This window comes from Pituophis catenifer, unplaced genomic scaffold (genome assembly GCF_029215685.1).
Source record: "Pituophis catenifer annectens isolate HBS135680 unplaced genomic scaffold, rPitCat1.0.hap2 SCAF_1, whole genome shotgun sequence".
Taxonomy (NCBI): Eukaryota; Metazoa; Chordata; class Lepidosauria; order Squamata; family Colubridae; genus Pituophis; species Pituophis catenifer.
Window position 1 is genome coordinate 352,036,354 of NW_027256881.1, and position 12,396 is coordinate 352,048,749.

General features: G+C 40.8%; 1 protein-coding gene across 1 annotated transcript; it reads right to left on the reverse strand.

Annotated features, from left to right (window-relative positions):
* Positions 1 to 866: 866 nt before the first annotated feature.
* On the reverse strand, positions 867 to 7,112 carry LOC139313211 (vomeronasal type-2 receptor 26-like). The gene is made up of 5 exons (XM_070938685.1): positions 7,105 to 7,112; positions 5,702 to 5,993; positions 3,094 to 3,312; positions 2,562 to 2,691; positions 867 to 1,771 (listed from the first exon to the last, which is right to left on the reverse strand). Exons 1-5 carry the CDS (start codon positions 7,110 to 7,112, stop codon positions 867 to 869), a joined length of 1,554 nt encoding a protein of 517 aa, XP_070794786.1.
* Between the last annotated feature and the right edge of the window lie 5,284 nt (positions 7,113 to 12,396).

Sequence of the window (12,396 nt, forward strand, 5' to 3'; positions counted from 1 at the left end):
TAAATAAGCAAGAGAATATCACACCACCATATCTTTCTTACTACTCACAATACATTGCATTTAACTTCACCCTTCCTTCCCTCCCTCCCTCCCTCCCTCCCTCCCTACTCCCTCCCTCCCTCCCTCCCTCCCTTCCTTCCTTATCATCCATCCATCCATCCACCTTCCTTCTTTGTAATATTTGGTTAAAAATATTAAGAAGAGAGCAGGAACAGGAAAATATCCATCAATATCAATTTCACATGAGCTTATTTATTAATAAACTATGTTTCTCAATTAACATAATAGAGAATAAAACAATATGGTTCATTTCAATGCTAGAATTAAAGAAAAAACCCTCTAATAGTCAATTGAAAGAAAAAATCCAGTAGGAAATTCAGCAAAGCCTCAGGAATCAGTGGAAAGGAACATGCTGAAAAACACTCAGAGTAAAACAAACCCAACATATTCTTAAATATGCTTTTTATTAAAATTAATAAAATGGGAAACTATCATTTTGGAATCTAATATCCAGATATACAATATCAATGTTTATTATCATTGATCTTTGGGACAACTAGCATTAATGAAAAAAGTGGGTGATTGTTGCAGATTAACAGACATTCTGAGATTACTCACATCACTTGATTTCCAATTGTTTAAGGGACAAGTCCTCCATCATTTCCTCTTTTTTAAAGAAATGAGATGAATTTGAAAAATGTCCAAAATCAAAATGAAACCTCCCAATCCCTGTATAAATGGAGGTGGAACGAGGCATTTTAATTGGTTTTTATATTGTATTTTTTAATGTAAAACAGCTGGAGACACCTGTGTGTAAATTGGGTATCAATATAAATATGTTTCATATTTATAATCAGAGATTATAATCAGAGATTCTTATGCCTCATTATATTCTCTCTGCAATTGAGATTTGGCTTAAATAGGATAATGAAGCATTTGGGGAAAAAAATGCAAGCCAAGAGACCAGCCCCAGAGGCCAGGATGGAGAAGATCTCCACCGCCACCATGGACTTCCCTTTGGTGCTCAGGTAGGTAGGGAGGAAGGAGATCCAAACACTGCAAAAGACCAGCATGCTAAAAGTAATGAACTTGGCTTCATTAAAGCTGTCAGGCAATTTCCTAGCCAAAAAGGCCACCGTGAAACTGATGAGGGCCAGAACACCCAGGTACGAGACGACAGCGTAAAACATTAAAGCTGAGCCTTCATTACATTCCAAGATGGCCTCTCCAACTAAAGAGTGGAAGTCAAAGATGGGAAATGGAGGAGAGGTTGCCAGCCAGGTGGCACAAAGAAGTGCTTGGACCAGGGGACAGGCTAAGACAATGGAGTTCGTCAGAGGTTTTCCTAAGAGTTTCCTTGTCTTGGTCCCTGGCTTGGTGGCCATGAAGGCCAGAACCACCATGACAGTTTTTGCCAAGATGGAGGAAACCGCAAGGGAAAAGAGAATGGCAAAGGCAGATTGTCGGAAGAGACAGGTGAGCTTCCCAGGTCGACCAATGAAGAGGAAGGAGCAGAGGAAGCAGAGCAGGAGGGAGACCAGGAGGACGTAGGTGAGATCTCTGTTGTTGGCCTTGATGATTGGTGTGTTGTGATTTTTACAGAAAATCACCAGAACTGCCAATGTGAGCACAGAGAGAGAAAGAGCGAGAGAAACTAAAATATATCCTAGGGTTTCTTGATAGGCAAGGAAGTGGATCTTCTTGGCAATGCAGTGGTCCTTGTCCTTGTTGGGATATTGGTTTTCTGGGCAGGGGTCACAGTGAGCTGCATCTGAAATCGAAAGTCAGGGGGGTGGATTTTAGAAAGCTGGGATTTTGATCACCAAAACAAAATATTTTCTCTTGGGATCCAAGGACATTCGCACACCTGGTCAGAGGAAGATGGAGTGATGTCGACAGGCAACCAGACAGCACCTTGATTGGACCATGTGATTGATTGTTTTGAGAAAGTGACAAACTTTTAATTAGGTGTAAACCGTGGGAAGTTTCAGAGTCAGTTTTCGCCAGATCTGTGTCAATAGGATATATCCAATAAAACTATTCTTTGATGAATTTACCTGCCTTGTAATTTTGTTTGATATGTGTGTATTACTTGTGTAAGATCTGGCGGGGAGACAAAGATGGAGGCTTGGCTCCTGAGAACACGAACCTTATTGCTAACACGTAACGTTAACAACAACAAGTCAATTCTGCGTAGTGGCAACGAAGACAACTCTTGCTGTCTGACAGCTGCTTAAATAGCGAACTGTCAGACGGTGCGAACCAATACGCGAGCAGGAATTTCCCGCTAATTTAGTTGCTCGCGTCTCAACCAATCTGCGTCGGATGGCAACACAGGCTATGTGAGTGGAGTCGTAACTGTGAGGACTCAACAACTTGGAACCCTGACACCAACCTGTATTAAATTTAAATTAAGTTTAGATTCATGAATTAAGAGGGTCTGCTGAAAAGAAATATGAATATATTGAAGCATATAAATCCTACCAAGCTGATGCCAAAATTAACACTTTTCCATTGAATGGTTTCCTTGATCCTGGAAGATCAACATTTGAATGTGCTACCTCTCTCATTCGAAATGGTTCCTTCTGGACAAGGGTCACATTGATAGCAGCAAACTGGCTCGCCCTCTGGAACTCTTCTCCTCTCTCCTGCCTGGCACCTCTTCATGCCACACCTGGCAAAGGGCACCTTCTAAAAAAGAGAAGAGAGATATTGCAGGTGGCTCAGCAAAGATTATTCTTCATTTATTCATTCGTACATTGCTCTTTCCATCTTTAGAACGTCTTCAAAAGAAATGGTTTACCAGTAACCAGGATAAACTCCAGAGGGAGTCAGGCCAATGCAATCCTGACCCACTAATGGATGGTGGAGACTGGAACTGGGACCTCAAAATGTAAATGAAGGCTTGTGACATGGAGCTACAGGTTTTCTAAAAGAAAGAATTATAAGTCAAATCTCAAATGTGTTCAACTCAAAAGCATGTTTTTTCATCAAATCCCTGAATTTAATGGATTTCCCAGTGAAAAGGGAGTTATGCACCCCCTGGAGTGAATGAATACTTTCCTCAATTTACAACTTTTTCTTCCATCTCACCTTTGTGACCCAGATGATTTCATCGGAGTTAATGGTGAAATCTTGTCCTTGGGAAGCTGTGGAATCTATTTGCCCAACTTTCATGGGGACAAAAGATTGATTGGGGAGGAAAAGCCAGTTGTGGAGATCATAACGAGTAGAAACCAATCCACTTTCTGAGAAGGAGACTTCCTCTCCAGCACTGTTGTTGAACTTGATGTTCCTCAGATAGGGGAGAATCTGGGGAAAAAAAGACACCTGGACTAATTGGCTGAACTCCACACATAGGACATCCTGGTTTCTATCATAATCAGACTAGGAGATGGGTCTAAATGAGTTCCCTTGATGGAGATCTAAGTAATCAGATGTAACATCAAATATTCAACTTCAATGACAACACATTTTCTTCATCATTGGACATTAGTATCATGGCTTCTTCAATTCCAGCCTTACAAGAGTGATAGCTACATACAAACACTTTTATGCCATATTCCAAATTACATTGTGCAGTTTTGTTTTGTGATACCTGGCAAGTTACATTTTTAATTTTATTTGGGCCCATAGTTTTGTAAATGACAAATGCAAGCTAGACTTTCCCAAGAAATAGAGAAAGTGTAGCTTGCAAAGAAGTAGATCTGACCAAGTGGGGGCCATGTAGAAAGTTTGTCCTGCCCTGGTTTATCACTTCACTGTCTAGAGAAGGATAATTTGCCTTTGATGTTGAAAAGTCTGATGAATTTCAGATCAGGAACCCAGTAAAGTTGAGTTCTTCTGCATATGCTGAAGTTGACAGAGACTTAACTCATCAAAGAAGGCAGAACAAGAAATGGCATACTAAAAAAATGGAGTGGACTCACAAATAATTCTAAGACACAATAATCAACCTTAATATGAACTGAGTGTTTTTTTACAGGTTGGATTCAGGCTACCTACTGAGAGAAAACGAGGAGGTTCTACCATGCTGACTAGGACTTCAACTGACCTGTCAAAGCATCTTCCACAAATGCACTCAGATTAGGACCATGTTGGGTTCTTCTGCCTATGCTGAGCTTGACAGAAGCTTAACCCAACAAACAAAGCAGTAGAAGAAATGGCACACTCTCAGGCAACCACTGATGTCCTTCCAGGAACTTCTAGGAAGCTCTTTGCTCTTATGAACAATCGGATTGTTTTAATTCTCTTTTTCCGCCATCTATCCCTTCTCAACAAATACCTCTCACTTAATTCAAATGACAGTTTTCAATAATTGCTATCTTAATCTCTTTTTAGATACATTTTACATACAGATCAAGAAATGCATAGAAGTAGTTTTCTACCTAGACAACTACCTATCATTTATCAGCTCTGTGGATCAAATAAAAAGCCACTGGGATTACCTGCCATGATTGAATATTTGAGATCCTCTTTCCAAGCCTCATCATGGTTGGTCGTGCTCCAGATCCATGCATTGCATGTAATGCATGTGCCACAGCATAAATCGCATTGTAGATGTTGTAACTTTCACCTTCCATGCTTGTTTCAAAAATGTAAGAAGGTAAACTTTGTAAATTCTCCCTTCCTGTACATTGTTTCTTCCCCTTTGGAAAGCTCCTGCCTGGATTGTCCATCATGCAGAGAAACAACCTTTCCCAACATGGAGGGAGAAAGATGTCTCCTTGTGGCTTCAAGGGGTCTAAAGACAGGAGGAAATGACTGAATTCTGAGACATCCCCAGTGTGGGGCCTTAAATGCAAAGCCCCATGGAAGGGCTTTACTAGTTTCGATACGTCTTGATTCCCCACCACGCTAAGTTTCCAATGGGAAGTTAAGATCCAAACTTTCCGAAATGGTGTATTTCTAAAATGTTCATAGAAACTCATTGCCACCTGTACATTTTTAATACTATTGGGGTCTCCAAATAGAACAATCACTTCAGCTTTAGTCCAAGTCTCTGAAAAATGCAGAATTTTCAAGATTGGAGTATTAAGAAAATCCGATTTCAACTTTTCAGTGAAGGCCAGGCAGATCTCCTTCTCCTGGAGCATTGGCGTCAGTGTTGAGATGAAACGTTCTCCTCTGTCATCTTCAGGGGCTACCAGCCCAACCCAGTTCCATTGGAAATACAGGAGCAGCTGGACTAAACCCACATACTGAGTAGATTCACTGGGATTAATCCAGAAGAAGGAAGGATAAACTCTTCTCTCTCCCTGAGTGAACTCATAGCCAACACCTAGCTGGAGAAAGTGAGTTTCTTGATAGAGTAAATTTTAAGGGTCACCATTATGTGGATTGTTGCCCAACCTGGCTCACTTTGAGTGACAAGCTTATTTTCCTGGCCTTGTTAGGAAGAAGGCTTACATATTAGGAAGAAGAGGTTATGTATTTTTCCTGGTGATGATGTGTCAAAAGCCAAGGGAATGTCAAATTAATACAGAGAATATACTAACTACACTACTTTTATGAAGAATAGATTAGGAAAGAATTCCTCTTGGCAAATACCACATTTCAATATAGCTCATTATCTATCACTTTTGACTTCTATAAAAGTACACAAAATATAAATATAGGTCCCCCCAAACCCCTTTTCCACCTTTAGCTGCACTGTGTGTTATTTGTCTACCCCATACTCTATCCAATGAGGCCCTCTTACCTGTGGGACCTTGAAGATGCTGAAGGTGGAGGCCATCTGCCTTGAGGATCTGGGGTTGAGATCTCCAATGACAGAGAGCAGAGGATGCTGCCTGTCACATTTGTAACCAGGAATCATTTGGCCTCTTGTGGAGAGAAGGGAGAGGCTGATCATGGAAATCTCCTTCTGAATCTGAGAATTGCTATAGATGTGGAAGCCAAGGGTGATGTTGGGGAGGAGAACCAGATCCTTGTTGACCTCTGTGACTGCAAATACCAAAGCTACGAACTGCTGGTAGTTCTTGGGTAGGACTCTACAGTGAGAAAATCATCAGGGAAATTTTAAGGAAAGCTTGTGTGGAGTAGGTCATGTCATTTTTAAAAACGTACTTTGCAGCAGGAAGTCCCAAATTCGTTTGGGTTTTTTTTCATTGTTAAGGCTGTTCCTTGATTAATGGCCTTGACAGCAAGGAGAAAATCCTGTTTATCCATATCACAGATCATTTTATACTCCTCCATCAGACCTCCCTTCTTCACTTTGCTCCAATGCGTATAGTTCTTCCCAATTGCTTCTCTTCCACCCTCATTAATTTTCTTCCCTCTTGAAGGAGCTTCTTCAGGTCTGGAAACCACTGTTGAGCAGTAGGTCTGACAGCATACGTTTACTGAAGGCCCATTTATGAGCAAACTTGATTCTAAAATGGATGGAGTTTTTCCAACTCCTCAGCACTGTAAATGGGTTGACCTCATCTTTCAGTTTTGTATCAGGGGTTTCTGTCCAAGTTTCTAAAGTGTTGTCCTTCCTCACTTTTTGGGGTGGTTTATTAGCTTCCAGATTGAGAGTCCTGGAAAGACTGAAAAAGACTGAAAATTCTTGCCTATTTTATGAGTTTGGTTCTGTATTGAGAAAAACACAAACATCTGAACTATGCTAGGGCATTGCAAACATCACTAGAACAAATATACTGATAAGAGTCCTTGAACAAAACAAATAATTATTTACCCGTTTCCCCTTTAGGTGAAACTTACAAAATATCCTCCTGAAATGAAGATGGGTCTTTTTTAAAGGATTTGAAGTAGAAAAAATGTACAGTTCCCAATGGGAAATTCCCACCAATAATGAAATCACCAGGCCTGTAAAAGTCTCTCGTAGTGTGTAAAGTGTTTGTCAACACACACCTAGTTTGAATCTTCTTTGCAGAAGTTGGAGGAAGGAGCCAGAAGAGCAGCAGCAGGAGGAGGAGAGGCAGCCCAGCCATTCTTCTCACCTTTCCTCCTAGATCAGAAATCAAAAGTTTTGTGTGTGCAGAGGTTGAATTGCAGGGAGCCCTTGAAATCTCAGCAGAGCTTTAGCACAAGAGAGATAGTCTGTGTCACCTGAATGGCCCCCAAAGCAAATTTATATACAACCATGCTTCCTGTTACCTGTGCATGGTTAATAACCAAAGAGGTTACTAAGGACAGACAAGTCTCACCAATCCCTGAAGTTGCCTCTTCACAACACAAGGCAAGGTGCCATGTCTTGCCTCCACTGGGAGAACTCCAAGTATTTAATTTAAAGCAGGTTTCAACTTGGAAGATTTTTGTGGGTAGAAATCCATAGGGGATACTTTAGAAATTGCCGTTCTTCTGATAATTGTATTGAAAAGCAATTTTCTTATTTACTGAGCAACACACCAGATAGAGAAAAATGAGTTTGGGTCTCCTATTGTTAATGCACAGATCAGATGCACTGGACAATCAAGGTGGAATTGTGTATTTGAGTTATGTGAAACTGAGCATGTGCACACAAGGTGGAGTTTGGCCTCTTCCATAGGTTGTTTGGATAGTATAAGTGTTGATGGGGCATGGTGGCCCTTGACAATCAATTGAATCCTAGTAAGTCTGGGCAATCATACCAATACTGGGATGGAATAAGTGGTTTATAAATACTAACATGGCAGGTGATGTAATTAGACCCTAATTCTTTCGATAGACCTTAATACTTGGCAAGAGAATTTCTCAAGGTATTAGGTTAAATTAAACTCTATGTGAAGATTTTCCAACAATGAGTTGGAATTAGAAAAGTGTGTCTGCTGTGTTTGTCTTGGGAAGCAGGTCTTCAGAATTGTGAACTGGTGTGGGAAAGACACTGTCACCAAATAAATAATAAAAAGGGCCTGGTAGCTCAGCAGACTAAAAGCATTGTGATTAACATCAGCTGCCTGCAATTACTGTAAGTTCGAATCTCACCAGGCTCAAGGTTGACTCAGCCTTCCATCCTTTCAAAGGTAGGTAAAATGAGGACCCAGATTGTGGGGGCAATAAGCTGACTTTGTATAAATACACAAAAGGATGAAGGCTATTGCTGAGCACATTGTAAGCCGCCCTGAGTCTCTGGAGAAGGGCGGCATATAAATCAAATTTTTTTTTAAAAAAAATGGCAAACGTCTGAGTTGGCTGAGGTAATAGGAGTGTGTCCATGGTATTATGTGGTTCTCTCCATTCCCTGGAGCTCTTTCCATTCAGTGTTAGTTGGAGGGGAGACACTGAGCCCCAACCTCTGATTTTCAAGGTACCTCAATAGTCCTTCTTGTTTCAAAGTCAATTATCACCCTTACCCTGAGGGTATTCAATTATACAACTATTGATTGACCAAGCAATGAGGTCAAGATTTTGCCCTAGTACCCGAAGCCTATTGAATGGGGAGGAACAGTCTCCATTTTAATCCTAGTAGAATCAAGTAGCTGTGGATGATTGGTTCTCCCAGCACTGGGGTCATTGGATCTTTGATCTTGCATGACTTGCTTAGGACTGCTGTGCACTCTGGGTGTCTTCCTGGACTCTCAGCTCCTCCTCCAAAAGCAGATGTTAGTGATGGTAGTTTTTGTAAAGCTTCAATTTGTTCAGAAGGATGATATTGAGCTGTGGAGAGTCTGAATGCCCCAAAATCAACAAAGAAAATGGAGGCAAGAAGAAAGGTTGGAAGAAGAAAGTCTCTATTATTGGGATCAGACCAGGAAGGGAACTGGATCAGGCATAAATTCATCCGTGAGAGAGATGTTGTTCCTGCATCTCTCAAGGAGGTTGTGGCTAGCCCCCTCCTCAAGTAACTGATCCCATCATAGTGGCCAATGTCAACCCTGAAGCTGATCTGGCTGAAGCCATCTTGAGGGTTCAGTCAGAGGTGGGCTGCACATACGTTAACAACTGGTTCACCAGAAATGTTCGCCTACCTCGCTTGTGCGCGGCTTCAAACTCCCTGCAAATCTTTTTAGGCAGCCGCAGTGAGTACAGCAGGTGAGGCGTGGAACTCAGCTGGGCTGTGTGGGTGGGGCCAGTGAGCCAGAGTGTTAGCAATATAGGACAGAATAGCGCTAGGGCCGGTGGGTGGGCCCAGCCAGTGGTCAGAACTACCAGTTCCCCTGAACTGGTCTGACCAGGCAACAGCCCACCTCTGGGTTCAGTGTTGCCACACTGGAGCAAAGGACTTTTACTTTTAATTCGGTGAAAACCAAAAGGCCCCTCAGAGTTAGATTTTATGTGCCAATATGATATTTCCAATCAAGCTATTATTTCCGGATTCCACCTGCGTTGGAGTTTTTGCTTGCAATGGACCTATTATTTGGAATCCCCACAGCCAATTTTCATCAAGTATCCAATATGCCTTCTTTTTTAAATTTATTAATCAATTTGTTGTATTCCACTGAGTGTCCCTGTTATCTGGGAGCATCATCAATATTATAATTAAAAATGTCAAAAAGTGTCATTTGGTCCTTGGAACATTTATGAATGGTAGTGCTGGGAACACTTGTCAGATTTACACTTCTACGCACACCTTCCCCCCTCTCTACACCCCTTCCCCAATTTAAGGAAGGAGGTGCTTTTTCTTTTGAGTGGCAGTTCTGTCATCCCAGCATCAAACTGCCCCACAGGATCTTACACCTACTTGCAGACAGCCATTGTTTGAATAAATGTACACACCACCAACGAATAAAAAAATAGCTATACTTTTGGGAGACTCCCTTTAACTCCCTCCAACCATGACTTTATCCATCTCCCGCTAACATGTTCATTTTTTCATCAAGTTCATTCCACACAACCAAGAACCCTCTACGTTTCTAAATTCATTTGCATGCCTTTTAAGCAGGGGTGAAATCCAGCAAGTTCTGACAGGTTCTGGAGAACCAATAGCGGAAATTTTGAGCAGTTTGGAGAACTGGCAAATACCATCTCTGGCTGGCCCCAGAATGGGGTGGGAATGGAGATTTTGCAATATCCTTTCCCCAGGAGTGGGGAGAGAATGGAGATTTTGCAATATCCTCCACCTGCCACGTCCACCAAGCCACACCCAAAGAACCTGTAGTAAAAAAAATTGGATTTCACCACTGCTTTTAAGTCCTCCAATTTCCCCATCTTTACTGTATGCTGTAATACAAACACACACACACACTTCCTAAAGATTGAATTGTTCAGTCTGTCTGAATTTCAGATAGTCACTAGAACAGAGTGAAAAGGGTTCTTGTTAAAAGTTCATTCAATTTCTCTGTCAAACACAGATATCTTAGTATTCAATATATTATTTTTCAAATGCATACTCATAGCAAAAATCTATGGAACGATTTTTGGAAATGATTCGGGTCCTTAGATAACATCTGCATATAGTAGTACAAGACATTTGTCTTCTCAAATAACCACTTTTTAAAGTATTTCCTGACCTCTTATCTCTAATTTCATTAAAAAAATCAGAGAGCATCATAGAAAAAGGTCTTCCTCCCTACTTAGTAATCAATTTTTTAATTATTTGTTCAAGAAAGAACAAGCCATGATGTATTCATCTATCTATCTATCTATCTATCTATCTATCTATCTATCTATCTATCTATCTATCTATCTATCCATCCTTCCTTCCTTCCTTCCTTCCTTCCTTCCTTCTATCCATCCATCCATCCATCCATCCATCCATCCATCCATTCATCTTCATAACAGTCGGAAAGAATAAATAAGGTATGAAAAGCTGGGGCCAGAAAATAATCACATGATCTTATTTATGAAAAATGTACCTTTCTCAATTAAGTTAATAGAAATTAAAACAGTATAGTTCATATAAACTCTATACCTTTTTAGAAAAACCTAATGGCCAATTGAATGAAAAAGTGAGCAGGAAAAGGCAAACCCTCACTAATCTATTGAAAAAAAAAGTGAACACAACACATTTTTACAGCCAATCAGATTAAAAAAAGAGAACAGGCATGTTGGAAAGTAATAACAACATCTTTACCTTATTATCATTTATTTCCAAGTTGATCATGGAGCCTCCCTGGGAAGAACTGGCATTAATGAAAAATAAAAGGATGGGTGTTTGTTGCTGATTATTAGAAAGTTTGTGATTAGCACATCACTTGATTTCCAATTATTTAAGGAAAAAGCACCTCTCTCATTTCATCATTTATTTTAAAAATCAAAAACTGAAAAGTCAAAATTAAACATACATCCCCATATACATCAGAGATTCTTATGTCTCATTATATTCTCTCTACAATTGAGTTTTGGTTTAAATAGGATAATGTAACATTTGGGGAAAAAGATGCAAGCCAAGAGACCAGCCCCAGAGGCCAAAATGGAGAAGATCTCCACAACCACCATGGACTTCCCTTTGGTGCTCAGGTAGGTGGGGAGGAAGGAGATCCAAACACTGCAAAAGACCAGCATGCTAAAAGTAATGAACTTGGCTTCATTAAAACTATCAGGCAATTTCCTAGCCAGAAAGGCTACAGTGAAACAGACAAGAGCCAGGAAACCCAGATAGGCCAAGACAGCATAAAACATAGAAGCTGAGCCTTCATTACATTCCAAGATAGTCTCTCCTACTAAAGAGTGGAAGTCAAAGTTGGGAAATGGGGGAGAGGTTGCCAACCAGGTGGCACAAAGAAGTGCTTGGACCAGGGGACAGACTATGACAATGGAGTTGGTCAGAGGTTTTCCTAAGAGTTTCCTTGTCTTGTTCCCTGGCTTGGTGGCCATGAAGGCCAGAACCACCATGACAGTTTTTGACAAGACGGAGGAAACTGCAAGAGAAAAGAGAATGGCAAAGGCAGTTTGTCGGAAGAGACAGGTGAGCTTCCCAGGTCGACCAATGAAGAGGAAGGAGCAGAGGAAGCAGAGCAGGAGGGACACCAGGAGGATGTAGGTGAGATCTCGGTTGTTGGCCTTGACAATTGGTGTGTTGTGATGTTTACGGAAAATCATCAGAACTGCAGCTGTGGTCACATAGAGGAAAAGAGCGAGAGATGCTAAAGTGTATCCCAGGGTGTCTTGATAGGAAAGGAAGTGGATCTTCTTGGCAATGCATTGGTCCTTGTCCTTGTTGGGATATTTGTTTTCTGGGCAGGGGTCACAGCGAGCTGCATCTGAAATCAAGAGTCAGTATGAATTTCATGGTGAATCAAAAAGGGCAAATCATCCATCCATACTGACAATGCTGGAAATAGGTTAGCCAGAAAAATGGATTTGTTCTCTGCTTTATATTTCAAATCCACCCATTCAAACTTTTTTACAGGGAAGGGTTAGCGGGCATAGGCTGATATATCTGCTCTGTCTATGACACATCTATAAATTTAGTTTAGTTTATTGTCATTGCACCTCGTACAATCAAATTAAATGTCATCTTCAGTGTACATTATGCATAAAAAAATAAAACAAAAACACACATTCTTCTCATTCCATACAATTGAATGG